Genomic DNA, 21,622 nt, shown 5'->3' with positions numbered 1-21,622 from the left:
GGTGAGAACTCATAAGGTGTGTCATATTACAGGGTAGCTCAGAAGATCCTTACAGGAAGACACAACCTTTATCCATGATGAGTTCAAAGCAGTAAATTATATGCATGTGTACACACCACACACACACACACACACACACACACACACACACTACAGCCTCTGGAAAAATTAGTATAAGTGCTGAATATCGAAAAGAGTGACCAACTTCATTTTCATTTTCCCTGGTCATCTTGGCCAGATGGTTCCTCAACTGTGTTGAAAAGAACCTTTATCAGGATAGAAAATGGAGATTAAACTATCATTAGCTTTATCCTCCTTAAACAACCCCCCGCACACACACACACACACACACACACACACACACACACACAATTTAAGGCTCCTAAAGGTACAGCTGCTTAACAGTGCCACCAGGAAGACACGCACATATCTCGCATTGGCCACACACCCAGTCTCACACTGCATTTGACTTCTTTTGTGTTATGTTATTAACATTATGACAATCTGAGGAAGCCACAGTCCTGTGTGCCAGTTATCAAATGGCTTCTGAAGCTTACCTACCACTCAGTGACTCCACAGCTGCTTGTAGCCCTTCCCTTTCTGTTGACTCTCACATGTGTCCACGCTGCCCTGAATTCTCATGATTACAAACACCTGTAATAAATGTTGGTCTACTCCAGTGCTGTTGAGTTGGGTCCCAAGTCCACATTTCTGCACTGTCAGAGGTCCTTGGTTATCATTGAAGTCTCCAGGCTTGTATCAAATAAAATAGAGTACAAAGTATGTGTTATGTAGGTGTTGTTATTAAATTTCTTTCCCCAAAACAAATAGAGGTGTCCAATCAGAGTTGTCCTTCTCTTTTTCCACTGGTCAAATAATAGAAAAGTGAATTTTGAATAGTTTGTAGAAGTCACTTTTAAAAGGATCATTTTAATCTCTAAAGTCCGGTGGCCCATCCCTCTGCCCATCATGAGGGAAGCTCTGCCTGGGAACTCTAGGTTGTTGCTTCGTTCCTTTCTTGTGCCTCAGAGAGTTCATCTATTGATGGAGGAGGGTCTTCTGCCTATTTGTTACTTTCATTGGTTAATTAATAAAGAAAACTGCCTGGCCTGATAGGTCAGAACATAGGTAGGTGGGAAAGACAACTGAATGCTGGGAGAAAGAAAGCAGAGGCAGGCAGTCGCCATGACTCTCCTCTCCGAGACAGACGCAGGTTAGGATCTCTCCCGGTAAGCCACGACCACGTGATGGTATACAGATTATTAGAGATGGGTTAATCAATATGTAAGAGGTAGCCAATAAGAGGCTACAGATAATGGGCCAGGCAGTGTTTAAATGAATACAGTTTCTGTGTAATTATTTCGGGTAAAACTTAGCTGGGCGGTGGGAAGCAGCCAGCCATTCCTTTTACTACAACCTATGGAGGGAAAACAGTTGTATGGGTGTCCCTTGACTCCTGAGCCCTGGAGATAAAATGACTCATAGTCCCCCTGAGTTGCTGTGGCTGCATAAAGTTGTCAATGACAGACACCGTGGTGGAAATGGGATCACAATACATGGATGAGATTTGCAGCCGTGCTCAGTGTGTTCCCCTTCCTTGTTTTAGTACAATGCGGACAAGGCCATCGTGGACAGTGGCACCACACTCCTGCGCCTGCCCCAGAAGGTGTTCGATGCGGTGGTGGAAGCTGTGGCACGCACATCTCTGGTGAGTCCCCAGGTGCCTGGGGGTGTTCCAGAACACAGCTGTGTTTCCAGTCTCTGGACTCGGTGTTCTGAAGATTTTAAAGAGCGGTTGTTTTGTAAATTGTTGCTTATGAAGTTACCGTTTGCTGTGAATCTATCCATAAACAATACCTTCACGTCAACTTCAGAGGGTTTGTTTCTGAGTGTGCAATATTTCCAGTGTTTTAACGAATAGTAGAGTTTACACAAGAGTTTTTTTTTTTAATCTGAGGTAAAAATTATCTGCAGTATGAGTCCATCATGTGCTTCTTACAGAAATATGGTCTTCTGATAGAAATATGGTCTGGGGACAGTATTGCCAAGTGACATGCTTATTATGCAGACATTATGGGGTATACCTAACACAAAACTGGTAATGTAGGCCAGTAACCAGACTCAACTGGATAAGATTGAAGCTGTAGGGCGATTGGTAAAGAAAAGTCCCCAGACTATCTTGATACAAAATATATAGCTTTAATAAACAGAAGTAAGACTTACAACAGCTTACACCAGAATCCAACCGATCCGTCTGGACACAGGAGCCAGGCGAAAAGAGGGCTAGCGGAGCGCGTTTGCAAGGTTTATAGGCAGGCTTTTGCCTGAGGGCAGCACGCCCTGAAAACAGAATATGATTGGCTGAACTCCCCTATCATAAGATGTCTCACTGGGTAAAGGTGCTTACCAATCAAGTCTGACATCCTGAGTTGGATCCCCAGAACCTGTGTAAAGGTGGAAAGAAAAAACCAACTCCACAAAATTGTCCTCCACATGGATGCTATCTATGCCACATGTGTGTGCCCTCCCACAGTAATAAAAAATAATAAAATCTAAAGAAATAAATGAAACTTTAAAAACACGTTTACAGCTGCTGCTGTGTAACACAGCATTTGGCCTTGCGGTAAGCTTCGTACACAATGACCTTGAAAAGTGTAGTGTGTCAATGTGTAAGCCACTTACACGGCTGTTTGCTGCCGCTCTGCCTTTCCACAGCTGTCGGGACGGAGGTGTGTTCACACCAGCAGAACCACTGGGCTGTGACGACACACGGCTATCATGTGTCAAGAGAGAGGAATGGTCCCCTCCGTTATAGCCTGGGGACCACCACTGTTTCCTCAGGCGTTCACGGGTATGAAAACTTACCTAGCATGACTGTGTGCTAAAGTTGCAGGGAAGCACAGTTGTATTCGTGTCCTTTAAAACGAAACAAATAAGCCCCAGATCTGCTCCCTCTTCGGTCTTCATCCAAACTGGAATGGCGTCTAAACATTGTATAGGAGACAAGCCAGTTGGCCAAAGTAACATTGTTTCATGGCCATATCCTGAAATGTAGATATATCCTGATTGAGAACAGTGTTTTAGTCAGGGTCCTCTAAAGAAACAGAACTGATAAAATGAATATATTTGCTTTATTAGATTGACTTATGATAAGCCAACGAAGACTGACAGTTGACAGCCAAGACTAGCCATCAAAAACAGCATCGCTTTTGATGCTTGCCTACTGTTTCTCCCAGCATCATCTCAACTTTCCAGTCACTGCAGACCAATAGGATGGACCAAAAACGCCTGTCAAGGGCAGGGAGATGGCTCCGTGTATGGAGCACTTTCTGTGTAAGCAATGAGCCCTAGAATCCATGTCAGAGCAGGCAAATGTGGTGGCTTCCTGGAATTCTGCCCTCGGGAGGCAGAGGCGGGATTCTCAGGGCAGGCTGGCTCGCTGAACAAGCTGGAATTGGTGAGCTCTGGGTTCACCTACCCCAATAGAGTGAAGAGCTCCACATATGTCTTAGTTAGGGTTTCTGTTTGTTGTGATAAAAAAAAACAGCAAAACCAAAAGAAACCTGGGGAATAAAGAGTTTATTTCAGCTCACATCTTTCAGGTTATGATCCATCGCTGAGAGAAGTCAGGGCAGGAACTCCTGTCAGGAACCTAGAAGCAGGAGCTGATAAAGAGGCTGTGGAGGGGTACTGCTTACTGACTTGTTCCCCATGGTTTCCTCAGCCTGCTTTCTTATAGCACCGGGACCACCTGCCCTGGGGTGGTCCTAATGATGGTGAACTTGGCCCTTCTATATCAATCATCAACTGAGAAAATGTACTGCAGGTTTGCCCACAAGCCAATCAAATAAGGGTCCTTCTCAGATATGTGTAATCATATAATACATATATGTGCAACCTTCTCAAATATGTTTAGATTTGTGTAAAGTTGACTTAAAACTAGCCAGCAACCACATATATACACACTTGCAATCATACCTGCATATATGAGCACACACATGTAAGCATGCATGCTTTCACTCATTCCTATCACATACACACATGAAAAAAATCAATCTATGCAGCAGCGGGCGTCAAAGGGTGTGTATTTATTAGTGGCTTGCTCATTGCTGGGACACAATACCTCACAGAAGGATTTCTTTTGTTCATGGTTTCAGAGGTGTCAGCTCGTTGTGGTGGGGAAGTTGAGGTAGAGCAGAGAAGCACATGTCATACCATCCAGGACACAGATAAAGAGGTCCAGGACAAGACAAAGCTCTAGACCCTTCCCCAGTACCCTCTTCTAGCTGGACTGCACCTCCCACCTTAATGCTCTCCCCACAATGCTGTGATATTCTGAATCCCTCAAGGAAGTAATGTCAGTCAGGTCAGATCCCTAGTACTGAATCACTTCCCAGAAGCCCAGCAAACTGGGGGACACTCCATATTCAATACATACCAAGTAAGACTAAATCCTCTCCAGCTTCCTCTATTTGGTAGCAGGGAACCCTTAGAGAGGTCCCCCACTTCCATCTGTGGGGATGTTGAGACTGTTTCTGTCTAGTTCCATCTGTCATCTTTCTCTGCCACCTGGGCATCTCTGTCCCTTCTTCCACCGTGACTTCTCTCATAGCTTGGCTGCTAGGCTGGATGACCCACCAAGGGCTACTTGGGAGGCCAGGGTGCCTAGCACTTCTTCCATGAAGCAGTTTCCTTGCGGCTTGCACAGCTTGGCTCACCAACTGTTGGGCTGTCTGCTGCCTCCCTTGCTCTGTCATGTCTCTGGTGCTGCCCTCTGCTGCTGTTTCTCCACGTCAGCTTGGCCCACACTTCTGAACATCTGAAAGAAAAGACCCTCTAGAGAGGGGCCTTTTATTGGGACCAAGGCTGCAACACCAGGGGAGGAGCCCCGTAGTAGGTCTCCCAGCTGACTGCTGTGTGAACCTGAACAGGTACAGCTCAAGAAGGGATGTTTAAGCCAATCACAGCATTTGTGTGGCCACTAACAGGCGTTTGCTCTGAACCAATCGCAGCCATTTGTTTGGGACCAATTATAGCCTTGCCTCTTAGCACCTGTCCAAACAATACCTTTTCTAGACTACCAGGGGAATTGCTCCCTGCTTGGCCAAGGTAGACATGGTTACAGGATCATCTGGAGTTCATCCGGGCTTGTCACAACAAAAAGTCTTGTAGTAAATATTTCAAACAGCCCTGGCTTAGGCAGTGTCTTTAGTAGTGGGCAGCCTCTGCCATCCTTTCGTAGTCTGAAGGCATCTCTGGAATGTTCTGTGAGGCTGATGCCAGTGAAGAGCAGTCAGGCTGTCTGCTAGGCTGATAATGGCTTTGCTCAAGACAGGCAGAGCAGCAAGGGGTCGTCCACCAGCTGCTAACTAAGGAATCAAATTGCTCTGTCCCCAGATCTTTCCTTATTTACAGGAGAATGAACATCAGAGGTGTAGTTAAATTAAAAGCTTAGCATTGATAGATTTTGTAACTGGTTTGTACAATGCTGACTCCACCCTGTGCCCAGAGAGAGGTGAGTGTCCCTTATCTTTCTCATGTCTATTCAAGGTCCTCACTAGATGACCAAACATGAGCATTTTGTGCCCAGGGCCTGCATGGGATACTAGCAAGGGGCTGGAGTGAGACCAAAATGGCCAAATCCCAGCCACTGGCAGGAAAGCAGATAGCCATGTCTGTGTGTCAGATTCCAGCAGAAATCTGGGAATGAGAGAGGCATTAGTTATTCTCTCCCCAAATTGCAGAAACCTGGATCTATACAGGAAGAGCACCCAGCAAGAAAGCGTCACAGGTTCTGGTTTCCAGTGTCAGGCAGTGATCCTGAACAGCCATGCCAAAATCAGAGCAAATCCATATCTCTGCCAACAGCTGCTACACCCAAAAAAATGCCAAGTCAGTCTTTCCATGCTGTAAAGTTAGAATGCTTGCTTAAAATCAAACCCTACTTAAAATAAGGAGCATATGCCCAGTGCTTAAATATAAGTCTGTCCTCCGAGGGAGTAGTGTGAGCGCCTTCAGGCTTTATATTCTGAGCTCTGAAGGATTTTTTTCAAGAGTCACGGGGACCACATGAGTGTCAGGTGTGCAGCCAGCAACCCACAGCCATCCCTCACAGGAGCCTGGGTGGGTTAGTGGAGGGGTGAGGGGTTCGTACTTTGAGTTCTTCTCAGCATCTGATGACTTAAGCAAACCACGAGGAAGAGGCAAGGAGATTACTGCATTTGTTTGCTGTGTCTAAAATTATCCTGTGATTTCACTCAGCACCTGCATCAGGGAGGAAAGGCAGGGGATTGCCAACCTTGGGTAGGACTTATTCTAGTAGTGTGAGTGTTCTTTGCCCTACAGTGCATCTGGACGTCGGTTCCCTTTACCTACAGGGCTCATGGAAGCCCATGCTTCTTGGCCTGGGTTAGATCTAGACCAGAAGGAACTATAAGGCCTGAGCTCTGTCCCTCTGTGTGTGTTGTGCAGGCAGGCTGTAGAAAGAAATGGTTCTAGTTCTGTGCATGAAAGGCATCTTCTGGAGCCCTAAGATCCACATCCCAGCTGTTGCATCCAGCTGTTGCATCCCAGCTGGAGCTCAGCCCAGCACCTCCTTGGCTGTAGAACCCACCATCAAAGTGGAATCTACACAAAGTGCCTCCCAACCTTAAAACTGACCTGAGGTTGAAATACATCAGTCCCTGGGATATTTTCAGGAACAGAAAATACACCTCCAGATCTGACCTGAAACACTTTGGTCACTTGCCTGGTCTGTCTGGGACTCACTGTTTATTACACAATGGAGCTGGCCATGTGCTTCAATGGAATACTGGGCACTCCCAGAAGGCCCAGGCACTTCTACCTCGGTCAAGTCCAGCAAGATGATAAATCCTCCATCCTGATTAACTCATCAGGGGAAGGGCTCTATGATACATATGATCCATCACTTCTGTAAAAGACAAAAACATATTGGCACCTGCTTTAGAAACCTTACAAGTCTACCACGACTGTGCAGGCGGCTTCACGCTCCCAGAGAGTGGGTGGTGGCACCTAGCATGGGCCATTGTTGCACACAGCACTTACCTGGCATTCAGAATGTAGGTGTCACTGTTTCTCAGGACTGACTTCCTGGCCCTCACTTCTCCCGATCGCCTGAAGAGTCTCTCATCCCCCATCACCATCTGCTAGTGACTCTAGGGTACCTATTTATCCTGGCCATCCCCTCGAGCTCAGGGAACTCAGGACACAGATGAGCTGCATGCATGTCTTCTTATTCCCACCTGTGGTGCTGCTGAATGCAGACCTGAGTAAACGAATGCTGGCACCCAGTGGGTAGTTCCTGTCGACACCTTTGCAGTGGCTCTGCCTACCACCTTTCTGTCACTCCCTACCCTGCACTTCTTGTGCTAGGGAAGCTTCACTGGTGACAGTCCACCCCCGCCCTTGGCCACATGTCCCCATTGCTCTGTCAGACACATTCCTTCCACCAACGTGTGGCTCAGGCACAGCCCAGCACCTGTGACTGAGATAGCACAAGTCTAAGGAGCCTGCTCATTTCCCTGCAGGTAGAAGTGGGTGGGTGGCATTGCCTTTCCTGTTCTTGATGGGAGACACGGGTGGCCCTTTGATCCTGTCACTCATTTTTTTCCCACATGCCCTTCAGTGTTGTCTTTGTGTAGGTATTGGGCCCACATAGTGATCCATACACAAGCCCTGGTGGGAGACACTGTCCTGAGATGTTCTAGCAAGTACAGGATCATTCATCACCAAGAAGCAAGATTTGTTACCATGAACCTCCCCAGGGAAAGGCCAAGAGAGAGGGTTTGATCAATGTGCCAGTGTTAAGTCGGGAGTCAGGGAGGCTTTCTGGATGAGGTGGGGTCTGGGCTGAGGTCTTCAGGAGGGGTGTTTAAGAAGAACACTGCATTAGGAAGCAACTAGGTCCTGAACCCCTGGAGTCCCGATGCAGGCAATGCCCCCGAGAGCCTAAGAAGCCGCCGTGATGGGAAGTTTTAACTGTCATATTGGCACAAAGTAGACGCAGGAAGAGAATTACAGTTGAAGAATTAGCTAGATCAGGTTGGCTTGTGGGCATGTCTGAGGATTATCTAGATTGTTCATTGATATGAAATACCCAGCCCATTGCGGGTGGCACCATTTTCCAGCCAGGGCCTGACTGTGTAAGAGAAGAGAAAACTAGAAGGCAGTCACGCAGCACAAGCCAGTTTCTCTCTGCTCTTAGCTGTGACTACAATCAATGCCTCTAGCTGCTTCTCAGTCCTGACCTGAACTGTAAGAGGAGTGACCCACAGTTCAGACAAAAGGCCTAAGCTGCTTTTTGGTCAGGGTATTTTATCACAGCAACAGAAATGGAACTATACGAGATAACTTTGAGAACGTCTGTCTTCTAAAGGCCTGGGGGAAGGTGTCACACTAACCTATGCTTGGGTTCCCCTCCCTAGTGTTGTGAAAGGGAACATTGCCACACGGGTTGGAGTGTTGGAAGGCTGAGGTCCTCATCTGCCAACTGTTTTTAACAGTGCCTAATCCCAGGAAGTGATCTGGTGTCTTGGCCTTTTAATAATAATTATTGTATTATCAGCTTCACTCTTCCAGAAGACTGATGTCCCTGTCATTCTGTCCTGATGAGACGTTGTTTGTCCCTGTGGGCGTCCAGTGCTGGGACCGGACCAGGAAAGTGGGGAGCCGTTTCCTGTTTTGTACCAGGCTAGTCCCTGCTTCTCACAGGATCTGTTTTGTCTAGATTCCAGAGTTTTCTGATGGCTTCTGGACAGGGGCCCAGCTGGCATGTTGGACAAATTCTGAAACGCCATGGGCATATTTCCCTAAGATCTCTATCTACCTGAGAGATGAGAACTCCAGTCGCTCCTTCCGAATCACCATTCTGCCACAGGTACGAGCTTGGATCCATGGTCTTCTCCTTATTTTCACATGTAACTCACAAAACCAGATTTCATGCACAACTAGGCACCTGTGGCCACAATGAAGCCACCACACTGTTGCTTCTTCGTGAGCCTACAGGTCTTCTGGTCTCTGACAGTTTGCTTCATATGGCCCTGGTCAGGAGGGAGCAGACTGGTTCTGGCTGGTGCCTGGGATGGTAAGGGCTCAGCTCACATGTCTGGGGTCAGGTTAGTGACATGACAATCCCATGTGTCTTTCAATCACCAGAGAGCACGGGTGAGGGTTGGGTTCTGAGAGGAAAGAGCCTCATACAGTCCTGTAGCACGGGCCCTTTTTCCTCCCCATTGTCACCAAAAGGAGCCCGCAGTAGACGTAAATTCTCAAGCTAGGGACACAGTCTCCCCCCTCTCCCTGTGGGGAGTCACGTAGCCTCAAGGCATAGCCGCAGGGAAAGGTGAAGAACTTCAGGACATTGATGACCTCTGCCACAGCTGCATTTCCGCTTTGTCTTTGTATCAGTACACTGGAGTGTCAGAAGTGAAGGCCTCACACTGTAACAGCAGGAACTTTCTCCCAAGGGGCTCAGCAGATAAAGTTCTGTCTTCCTGAGCCATGTTCCCCTCTCCACTCTCCCAATCCTCTTTCCCTGGGCCCTGGCTTTGTTAAGACCTAGTCCCTAAGGGGAAAGGCCCCAGTTAGCTGTCCTTCCTGATCTCACCAGAGGTGGCACTGTGGAGCCATTTCCCTGCAGCAGGCCTCTGCCTAACCCTCCCTGAAGTCTAGGGAGGTCAGACACCAGAATCTTAGAACAGGATTTTGGGTGTGTGTGCACATACACACACACACACACAATTTTTTTTATTTAAAGCATCCTCTAGCCCAACAGGAAATTCTTCATACACCGTTGTAACATGAGGGCTGGCTTGTTGGGGTTTCTGTCCCTCCCAGTACCCCAACAGCCGGCAAGCAACAAAGAAAATCACACACAAGACTCCATAAGGTTATAAACCGATTGGCCCATTAGGTTAAGCTTCTTGTTAACTCTTATAACTTATATTAACCCATTATTCTCATCTATGTTAGCCATAATGGCTCCGTACCTTTTCTCAGCTGGGCAAGTTACATGCTGCCTCTTTGGTGGTCTGCGCAGGAGTGGCAAGGGAGGTTCTGCTTCCAGAATACTCCCAGTCTCTTTGCTCCACCCCTACTTCCTGTCTGGCTTTCCTGCCTATACTGCCTGCCTGGCCAATCAGCGTTTTATTAAAATATGATTGACAGAATACAGATAATTCTCCCACACCACACCGTTGAAAATGTGCTTACTCTCACCTGAGATACTGCTAGTTGTCCGTTTGTGCTACTTTGATTTAAAGCAGGCAAGTTGTTTTTGTTTGCTGAGATTCAGCAAGATTAAGTGTTCTTATAAGTTACAAAGTGTATGGTCTAGATCTTTCATATTTATTTAGGCGGTGTCTCACTATGCATATCAGATTAGCCTTATACTCAAGTTTGCCTGCTTTTGTCTCCCAAGTCCATTATCTGGAGTTGAGACACCCAAAAGGACCAACTAAAAGATGCAAACACTCTGGATGGCATCTGACCACTTACTCGTGTCTCCATATCTGATACAGTCTTCTGCTCGTGTCTTCATATCTGATACATAGTCTTCTGCTCGTGTCTTCATATCTGATACATAGTCTTCTGCTCGTGTCTCCATATCTGATACATAGTCTTCTGCTCGTGTCTCCATATCTGATACATAGTCATCTGCTCGTGTCTCCATATCTGATACATAGTCATCTGCTCATGTCTCCATATCTGATACATAGTCTTCTGCTCCCGTCTCCATATCTGATACATAGTCTTCTGCTTCTCTGTAGTTCGTTCTTTCAGAGGCAGGGAAAGGTATATTCTACACGTATTTAGGCAACCTCTAAAACCTTAGATCCAGGAGTTACTGTGGAAGCTACATATGATCCCACAGCTTTCCCTGACTTAAGTAGATCCTCTCTAGAAGTTGTGTGTCCCATTTTACACCAGCCAAGCTTCAGCCCACACATTCATTTAACATGCATTTTTCAGGGCCGGACTCTAGGATGAGGTCCCCAGACTCTAGGGAAGAAGTGGTTAACTCCTTGCGTGGAGACAATGCTTGCTAACAGATAGTTTAATAGTACAAGATGGCTACTGCAGAGTCAGCCCACTAGAGTGGAGCCCTGCGTTCATGCATGCAAACCTACACTCAGACACATGCTCATATATGCTTGGTTGAAATTAAAAATAAAAATCTTTAAAAACTAAAGTTTATTGAGACACTTTTATTTATTCTATGTGTTTTTCACATCATATATCTTGATCCCATTCATTCTCCATTCCTTCACACCCACCCTCTGCCATCACAGCCCCCCAAGTAAAACAAATTTAAGAGGAAAAAATAGAAGAAAATAAAATGAGAAAATAAAAAATGGGAAGGAATTAAAAATCTCATCATGGAAGCTGCAGTGCGACCCAAGTCTTACTGTATGCCACTTTGTCCATACATCTCTGCTTGCTAGTGTTCATTGCAAAGAGTCATTGGTTGGTCTGGTTTGAGGCCCCTGATCCCCACTACACATTTGATACTGGGCCCCCAGTAGAACACTTTCTGAACATCCTTCTGCTTCCCTGTGTTATGGAGATCTTGCAGCTTGGGCCAGCAGGTCAGGTCACTTCATGTGTTCCAGCAGATCATAAACGGGGTGGATGTCTGGGCCTGGGCATCTGTAGGGTTGGTCCACCAGATCGGAAATCCCAAAAGCTCTCCCGTGGTCATAGTTTTGGGGCTGGCTCACCTACACCTGTGCTAACAGGGTTGCTTCTACTGTGTGGCCCTGCCAGGTACAGGCCCTGCTGTCCCAAATGTTGTGGCTGGTGGGGGTCAGGGATAGGGTCTCACACCTGCTTCAGGTGTTGATGGTGGGAAGGGTCATTCCTCTGCCCATGCCACCATAAGACAGATGAGAAATGGGGACATCTCTCCCATGCTCACAGTTTCAGGGCTGGCTCACCCACACCTGAGCTAACAGGGTTGACTCCATTGTGTTACCTTGGTAAGGTATGGGGCCTGCTCTCCCAAGTGTTGCAGCTGGTGGGGTACAGGACCTGCTTTGAGACGCTTTTGATCTCATGTCCCAGCTGCCTGGGGTGATATAATTGTCTTTATCTCCCTTGACCTTTGGTGGGGGGCGGGGACTCTGAGCAGAGTGTGACCTCCCGTTTCAGCCCCTTGTCTAATTCATGCTTTGTCCTGTGTCTCTCCCTCGGTTCTTCAACTACCAGCTCTACATTCAGCCCATGATGGGAGCTGGTCTCAATTATGAATGCTATCGCTTTGGTATCTCCTCTTCCACAAATGCACTGGTGATTGGTGCCACCGTGATGGAGGGGTTCTACGTGGTCTTTGACAGAGCTCGGAAGAGGGTGGGCTTTGCAGCAAGTCCCTGTGCAGGTAAGTGTGGCTTACATGCCACAGGAGCACCCTAAGAATAGGGCCTTGGTAAATGTAACCCACCCGGAACAGTCAGCGTGGCTTTCCGGGTGCTATTGAACCATTTGGCAAATGCTCATTTCTAGTGACCAGAACTTACCACTGAAATGGCCCTTGGGTTTGTTGAATAATGAAATAATGAATAGTTGCTTATGCATGTAATACCAGGGTTGAACCAGGAATATACACATGCGAAGGTAGTACCTACCACTGAACTGTATCTTCTGTCCTTTACTTCTTAACTTTTTAAATTTCAAAACTGTGTCTTCACAAGTTGTTCAGGCAGGCTTTGAACTTGGGATCCTTGTGCCTCGGCCTCCCATTGAGGTGAGATTACGGCCGCACCACCAGGCTCAGCACACACACTGCTTTCTAGCTCAGGCGCACAGCAGGTTCTTGGAGAGTGCTAGTCATTGTGGTTGCACTGAAATCACTTCCCACGCAAGAAATAAAGATGCCCATGAGCCTGGCTGCTGAATTACATTTTGATTTTATTCTGGGGGTTCTGGGAATGAAACCCAGAGGCTAAAGCAGACTAAGCCCATGTCTGTCATTAAACTGTGTTCCGAGGCCATGAATTACAATGTTTTGACAGTTGATGCAAAATTAATAAAGGGAAGAATTCATGAAAATCTGGGTCTTCGTTAGGAAGTAAGAAGTAGAGGTCTGTGGAAGCCGTTTCTTAGAATTCTAAAATAACAAGGCCAAGGAATAGTTGTCTCAGAACATGTTGGGTGGAGTTGTGTGAGAAGCCACAGCAGTTACCCTGCAGAGTCCTGCTGAGGCCTGGGTGGAACTCCACAGGGAAGCTGCTAGAGTAGGGAAGCAACCTCCAGATTGGCTGCTGCTCCAGGTAGGGCTCACATCACACCTGGTACCATCCAAGACTAGGTGTTGGTGACAAGCAACTCAAACGGCCCAAGCGGAGGCAACCGAAGATGTAGGCATGTGATTGCTTGATGGAGAGAGAGGGAGAAGAGTCTGTATCAGGGATGGTGGTCAGGACGGCAGCAGGGTTTCAAAATAGCCTTTCAAGAGACTGAGAATGTTTGCACACTGAGTGTGGTGGGCCATGCCCATAATCCCAGAACTCAGAAGGCTGAGGCAGAAGGATTGCCTTGAGTGAAACTGAGTAAGAACCGGACTCAGAAAATCAAAATATTTGAGGATTGGATGTGATCTGTAACTCAGGGGTAAAGTGCCTGCCTCGGATGCAGGAAGCCCTGGTTCAAGCCTGACCACAGTGCACAGCTTAAAATAGATGTAATGGTCCATGTTTCTAGTCTCTGCTCCCGGAAGATAAAGGCAGGAAGATCAGGAGTGTAAGGCTATCTTAGCTTTCTTTCCTGTTGCTGTAATGAAACAGCCTGACAAAACCATCTTAAGGCGAAAGGGCTATTTGACTCCCTATTGCCGGTTACAGTTCACCATGGAGGGGAAATCAAGGCGGCAGGAGCGTGAAGCAGCTAGTCACATCACATCCACAGTCGTGAGTGGAGAGCTATGAATTAATGCACACAAGCTAGTGCACAACTCAACTTTCTCCACTCTGACACAGTTCAGAATCCCCTTTCTAGAGAGTGGTGTGACCCTCAGTGGGCAGGTTTTCCCATCCCGACTGAGATGACCAAGACGGTCTCCTACAGACAGCCCACAGGCCAAGCTGATTTATGCCTTCCCTTGCTGAGACCCTTCTGAGGGGGAGAGCCATCATGGTAAGTTTGAGGCAAGCTGCTGTCAGCGCACCAGCATCTGCGGAGGTGTGGTAGACGTCTGGAGAATGGAAGGACCACGTTCAAAGGAAAAACTACGTCTGCTCTACCAGGATAACTCAGTCTACACAGCCACACAGCCCAGAATGCATGCATGTACCATGTGACATCTTATCTGACTTTGTATGAAGTTTGGAAATCATGGCTTATCCTGGTAGTGTTAGTGGAGCGAGAGAGCGCGCGCGTGCGTGTGTGTGTGTGTGTGTGTGTGTGTGTGTGTTCCTGTGTATACAGGTGCACATGTGTAGTGTGTACATGTGTACATGCATGTAGAGACTAGAAAACAACCTTCGCTGTCACTCTTCAGGCTGCCATTTATCTTTCTCTTATGGCAGGGCCTCTTGTTGACCAGGCCCTGACCAATTCAGCTGGCCTGCCTGACCTGCAAATCCCTAGACCGACCTGTTCCCACCCTTTGGTGCTAGGATTACACGTGTAACCACTGTACCCAGCTTTTTTACATGGGCTCTGAAAGATCCAACCATACATGGTGACTACTTTACTGGTTTAAGCTGCAGTCCCCTCCCCTCATGTTTTTAATCTTACCATGAGTTTTAAGCTTTGGGGCATGTGTAATCTGTCTTATTCGGTTGCCACCAAAGCCTTTCTCTGCCTCATATGTGAGACTGTGGCCTGAAATGTAGACAGAAGTTTCTGTCTCGCCCGTCTGTCCTGCAGTCATTCCGTCCCAAAGAAACAGACAGAAGGATGTATTAATTATAAACTGTTTGGCCTATTAGCTTGGGTTATTATTAACTAGCTCTTAAACCTATAATTCTTGTCTATGTTTAACCACGTAGCTTGGTATCTTTTTTATTAGTGAAGCATTCTCATCTTGCTTCCTCTGTGTCTAACTGGTGGCTGGTCTCTGCCTTTTCTCTTCCCATAATTCTCTTAGTCTGGTTGCCCTGCCTTTACATCCTGCCTAGGTACTGGCCAATTAGCATTTTATTAAACCAATATGAGCGACAACGCTTTACAGTGTACAAAAGTGTTGTCCCACAGCACTGAAATGTCACAGTATTCTCAGCTCTGAATATCTCACCTCTTTTAAGGTAACCTTATGATCTTAACTGTTTTTCCCACAAATCTTGTTCCCATATTAAATGTTATTAAACGAGGGGCTTCCTTTGCAGCGGCTGGCATTGTGTGCACATAACACTGCCAGGAGTATGATAACCGTATGTTGTATGTTGTCTGAATGGACCACCACTGAATGTGAATTCATATTGTTTCACAGTGGGGCAACACAGCTATCCTGATTTTACTCTGAACTGTGTGTGATGCTGTAATACAAGGTTTTATTTTTCTTAATGGTGCTTAAAACTCTGTTTAAGGCCTTGGCACTTACTTGATTTTGCCAGCTGTGAGAAGATACCCTGGTGTCTGTCTCCTCTTCAACACAAATTATTTAGCTATCAGAGTAATTCCTTCCCTGGAGACTGCAGTGAATGCAGCCAAGTTCTGAAGCCCTGTAAGAAATGGACTCGACATTCTATCTTTATGATTTTCCTTCTTGGTTATGTAATACTTTAAACTGTGAAAAAGCATCCCAAGACCCCTCTCAAGTATCGGTATCCATGGATACCTGAGCTCTGTGTGTAAAATGGTGCTGTGTGGACAGATGGCCCATGCTCACCTCCCAGATACTTTAAACCATTTCTGAATCTCTAGTAATGTGATACAGTGCAAACGCCGTGTAAATGGTTCCCGTTTTGCTTGTTCAGGGAACAATGAGGACACAGCTGACTGCGTCCAGGGACATCTTGTCAAATATTTTCCATCTAAGGTTGCTTGAATTCACAGATGTAGGACCCATTGACCCAGAGGGCTAACTGCGCATAAGGCGTGCACACTTACTTAGAAAGTCCAATCTAATAGATTTTCTAATCATGTTTTCTTCAAAAGTTTGTTCTAGATGTAGCTAGTACCCCCTCAGTTGATATGGATTCCTCTTACGATCGCTGCACATTTATTATTTTGTCAGACAGGTGTAAGCAGGTTACATTAGACATCTGTTTCTGCCCAACAGCTTTGCCTGAACTTTGCTACTCTCTACTCTCAATCCTCCTGCAGGTTTTTAGGGTCAGGCACGGACACTGGTGGAGCTGACTGGGTCTGGCTCTGAATCTGATCATCACCTGCAGCCATCTGGCATCTGCAGATACTGCTCCCAAGCTCTTGTTGGCAAGAGTCCCCCATTCATTGCCGTGAGGGCATCGCCACAACTTGCCTGAGTGTCCTCAAAATAGCACATGGTCCTCTCTGAATGTGTTGTCCAAGAGAGCATACCACAAAACCCTTGAGACATAAGTTGAAGACTTTCTGTAGCCCGGTTTCAGCGGCAGTGCTACTGTTCTGCAGTGTGGAGGAGGGGAATGCATGGGTTAAATATAGGGAAGTGGATCTCAAATGGAAAAGCACTGTCTTGAGTTCTGTCTACCGTAGAATTGGTGATGATTCGTGTTCGTTGTCAACTTGAACACAACCTGCAGTCACCGGAGGAGAGAGCATACACAAGAAAGTCTAGGCCACATTGTCCCCTGGGCAAGTCTGTGGGAGATTGTTTCGATTACATTAATTCAGGTGGGAAGGCCACCCATTGTGGGTGGTACCATTCCCTTGGTTTCCGTCCTGGACTGTGTAAATGTAGAAAGGGGATTACATACAAATAGATACACAAGGATTCATTCTCTTTCTGCTCTTGACTGTGGGCATGATATGACCAAATGCTTCAAGTTTCTGCCTCAACCCCCTAAAATAATGGGCTGTGACCCTAAACGGTGGCACGAGAAACCTTTCTCCTCTAAGTTGATTTGAACACAATACTTTAACACAACGACAGAAGTAAAACTAAGACAGGCTTGAAACGAAACAGACTTTTGTTAGTTGATTTATCTTTTTATTTTTAATTTATGTTATTGTTGTAGAACTGTGTGTGATCTTTGTCAGCTTGATCTCTTTGCTAAATATTATATATTTTAAATATTCTGTGTTAATAGTCATTTTAACTGCTACATCACACCAGATTATGTAAACAAGTACATAATCTTATTAAACTTCCATCATCATCCAAGTATGCAAACCCAAAAGGAAAATGGGCGAACAGCTTGTTGCATAGCTGTGTTCTCTCGTCTATAAACGGTTTCCCTGATAAAAGTCTCAAAAGGTGATTATTTTCTAAAATGCTGATTTGTGTCTCCGTTATAAGTTTTTTTTTAAAAAAAACTTTGCTTGTGGTGCATTTTATCATAAAATGCTTCTTGTGGTGTTTAAGTCTCTCATGAGAACTTGAGGGTCTCTACCCCTGACTGTGGCAACTCAGAGTCCAGTGAGGCTTGGTGAAGGTGGAAACCTGAGGGTTCAGCGTCTTACAGGAAAAACCTCCTTTTGTTCTCAACCCTTCCTCAGACCACAGGCAGCCAGGTTCCCTCGATGGTCAGTTTTTGGACTCTTACTGATAAACCAGACCTACACAGGCACTGTGATTCTAGCTCCTGCTTCCTTGGTGTTTGGGGTCAGATTTTTTGCAGTGTGACTTTCCAGAGGAGATGTAAAAACAAAAATGTCAATGTCAAATAGACAGATCCAAGAGAGCTCACAAGTCTAATATGGCACATTAGTGAGCTTATTGGTGTTGCTCCCAGCAGCATGGACAACCCATGGAAGAGGCACCATTGAAAAGCTAGTGTGGGTGGGGAAAATCCCACAAGGCTGCAGCCCTAGGTGAAGAGGTCCAGGAGATTAGCAACTGCTGAGAGAGAGAGAGAGAGAGAGAGAGAGAGAGAGAGAGAGAGAGAGAGAATATCAGTCTTCCCCAGAGATGAGCCCCCTGATTCGTTATCCACTCCCAAGAGGTCAGCCCTAACACATATGAACAACACTAAATGAACTCAGCAAGTTGTGTTCATCTGTGTATTTGTTTGTTATACATGTAACAATGATAATTTAAAAAAAATAGGCCATGAATCTGAGAAGCAGGAGAGAAGGGGAGGTATTGAAAGGAAGGGGGGGAGATGATATAAATCAAAAAGAAAAAGGGAGAAGCCCCAACCCTAATTGATCTTTTACCTTTATATATTTTTGCACTTGTAAGATCCCCTGCAGCTGTGTAGAATGGAGTGGGGTTTGAAATCTTGGGGTTTGACGAAGGGCTTGTGAGGTCCTATGGCCCTTCCTCCTCACGTGTTTGCAGACTGCGTCCATAAACCTATCTTCCTAGAGGTCTATTTGCTGCCATGATGGCTGGACAAGTCTATCACCATGGCCACCCTGCTCCACGGTGATGATGGTCACAGAAAGCCCTGGGAAAACAACCACAGCATTGCCCACCCTCCGGGGCATGGAGACTCTAACCCTTGTGAAAACTTCAGGCCAGGGAATGGCTCTTCTCCACCCTGCTGAATGTTTAAAATCTGTGGGGTGATCTGAGCACAGTGGTTCACACCCATAGACTCTGATATTCGAAAAGTTGAGGCAGGGGCATCCCTCAAGCCAGGAGTTTGGGGCTAGCCTCCTTAACAAGCCTCTTCAAAAAACCAACACTGACAATTTAGCTCAGGGACAGAGCGCATGCTTAGCAAACCCGAGGCCCAGTGTCCAACCCTCAGGAACCAACTAGATGAATAAACAGTGGGCACTAACTGCACCTTAGCCTCCTGTCTGTCAGAACAGGAGTAAATTCCCCCACAGAACCAACCAAATTGGTGGTGTTAAAACGTATAGACGCTTCTACTATTTCCCAGTACCTTTATTTGGATTTATAATTTCGGGCAGCTCTTAGTTTATAGGGGTTCACTGAGGGTTGCAGCAGGGGAGCAGTGAGCAGAAGCCCTTTGCTAGAATCCCTGGGGCTCCAAGAACTTTTCCAAGCCTGACTCTGTGAACTTCCTGGCTTGTTTACCTGGAGTCCATTAATGTGGTCATGGTGCAGGGTGATTTGGAAGAAAGTGCCCAGACAGTCTACTTTTCTGTTCGTGTGTGTGTAGCCTGGAGGTTGTATGTAGGAGTGCATGTGTGAGTGCTGATGCTGTACACATGGGTTCATGTGCGTGTGGATGCCAGAGGTCAGCTTCAGGTGTCTCTCTCTCTGTCACTTTCTGTCTTGTTCTTTGAGACAGGGTCTTTTATTGGTCTGGAACTCACCAAGTAGGCTGGACCGGCAGCAAGCCCCAGGGATTCACCCATCTCTCTCTGTGATTCCAACGGCAGGCTGCCACACAGGGCCTTTTTGTTTCTTTGGTTCTAGGAATCAAATTCAGGTTCTTAGGCCTGCTCAGCCAACACTTTGCCATCTGAGCCTTTCCCCAGACAGCTTTCTTCTGCCGCCTGTGCCAATTCCAACCCCCCATCCTGCTGGGAACCCCAGTATGAATCTCAGCCAGAGCCTTGCAAATTAGACAGAGTCTGTGAGTCTGTGGGGCAATGTGGAACTCATCCTCCCAAGTCTTTGCCATATCCCTGGACAGATACTCTGGGTACAGGGGCCCCTTCAGCTACCTCCATGTTGCCTTGTCCAGACATCGGCAGGTAAGCAGATAATAATGATAGGGTTAAATTGACGGCTCTGGTGTCTTAATGCCTCCAGGGCTTCTGAAATACCATCCATCCCTTTTTATAGACTGAGACATTTAGCACCCAAGAGCTATATAGATTGCAACTCATACAACTTGAAACACATCGTGGATTGTGGCAGTAATTCCATGAAATTTTTCTTGCTGCAGGTTGAAAGTGGATCATCTGGTACAGCTTATGTTTAAAAATAGAGAGAGTAGTGTGAAGAGGAGCCGCAGAGACGTGCCTGTGCGTATCTAGTTAGAATACTGTCAAAGACACCAAAGCTGAGAACCAGAAAGCCCAGGCTCCTCGGCTCCACATTGCACGGATGAAAACCCTGAGCCCTGTGGAGAGTCTGTGCATTTCACACTTACTACAGAGAATCTTGGCCCTGGGGTTTAGGGGACGTCTCATCCAGGAAAGTGCTTCCCACACAAGCACAAGGACCCAAGTTCAATTCTCAGCACCTATGTAAAAAGCAGACGTGGTGGTGGTGGCGTGCACCTGTGATCCCAGCTCTGGGAAACGGGGGAAGGACAGAAGAATTCCTGAGGTGTAGTGTCCAGTCAGCCTAGTGACACTGGTGAGCCAAAGAGCCCAGTGAGAGACAGGGTGTGGAGAGTTCTTGAGGAGTGAGTGACATTTGAGATTGACTTCCGACCTTCACACCACACACACACACACACACACACACACACACACACACACGGAATGAAAGGGCAGGGAAGAAAGGGAGGAAACAAGAGAGAAACAGAGAAACTAGCCTTAGATCTAGACCCTTCTAACTGCAGAGTATTCTTCCAAGTGAAGCAAGCATTTGCACAGAATGTCTCGGTCATAGGTCTTCCATTTGGTAGGGCGCTTAGTTTCATTCTGTGTCTCGTGCTGGGGGGAGGGGGTGATATGAATAGCATAATCATTATCTTTAGTAAAATGATATGTCTTCTCAGGCTTTCATTATCCACCAGGTTGTGACCTTCTGAGAACAAGAGAGAAATTACACAACTAACAATTTAACCCAAGACATTCATAAAAGCAATTAAAGTAAAGCTAGAACTGACATGTACCCCAGGCACCGTGTACACATTTAACATCTACTAACTTACCTATTCTTCCAACAATGCCACTTTCAGGGGTAGCTATGCCCTCATTTTACAGATGAGAAAAGTGAGCGTCAAAGCAATTAACTGAGAACATAGAGAGACAGGGCTGTTAAGCCAAATGGCACAGTTCCCAACAAGGAGCAGGGATCTGAAGCCAGAGTCCACTTCCTTCCCTGCAGTGGACAGTGTCCTCTCAAATATAAGTCCAACATAGCCAAGTCCAGTCAGTTTCATGGCACCATTAGTGTATCTAATAAATGCACAAACACCTAGTGAAGGGCCGTTCCAGAAAATAACATTCAGAAAATAACTTTTGTCATTATTTTTGAGAAGGCTAACTCCAACCTCCCTATGTGGCCTAGGATGACCTACAACTTCCTGCTTCCGCTAATGCCGGGGTTACAGATATGTACAACTATACCAGCTCAGGCAGTGCTGAGCATGGAGCCCAGGATCCGAAGATGCACGAGGATGCACAAGCCCCTTCTGTAAGATAACCCGCTGTCTCCACAGACTCCAAGCACTGTCCAGTGCCTGCATCATCTCTTGTAGGAGACCACATGTTCGATTTCTGGCTACCCAGACTCCTGAAATAACCACACAGAAACTGTATTAACTAAATCACTGCTTGGCCCATTAACTCTAGCTTCTTATTGACTCATATTCCACTGTACCTGGCCACTCCCTTCCCAGTTCTTCATTGGGAATGAGAGTGTCTTTGTGTGTGTGTGTGTGTGTGTGTGTGTGTGTGTGTGTGT

General features: G+C 46.5%; 1 protein-coding gene and 1 long non-coding RNA gene across 2 annotated transcripts in view; both read left to right on the top strand.

The window, feature by feature from the left end:
* The window catches only part of Bace2 (beta-secretase 2), an 85,479-nt gene that overhangs the window by 57,911 nt on the left and 5,946 nt on the right, over positions 1-21,622 (top strand). Inside the window, exons 6-8 of the mRNA XM_087898701.1 lie at positions 1,607-1,708; positions 8,747-8,896; positions 12,226-12,394. Of these exons, the coding sequence (XP_087754827.1) occupies positions 1,607-1,708; positions 8,747-8,896; positions 12,226-12,394 (421 nt within the window). The remainder of the gene's footprint in view (positions 1-1,606; positions 1,709-8,746; positions 8,897-12,225; positions 12,395-21,622) is intronic.
* Positions 12,401-21,504, top strand: LOC146895751 (uncharacterized). Its single transcript, XR_015000684.2, has 2 exons — positions 12,401-20,007; positions 21,227-21,504. It is a non-coding gene; the product is annotated as an uncharacterized LOC146895751 (long non-coding RNA).

Source organism: Myodes glareolus, chromosome 2, assembly GCF_982192425.1.
Source record: "Myodes glareolus chromosome 2, mMyoGla1.1, whole genome shotgun sequence".
NCBI classification, from domain to species: Eukaryota; Metazoa; Chordata; class Mammalia; order Rodentia; family Cricetidae; genus Myodes; species Myodes glareolus.
This window is presented reverse-complemented; position numbering and strand designations above follow the sequence as displayed.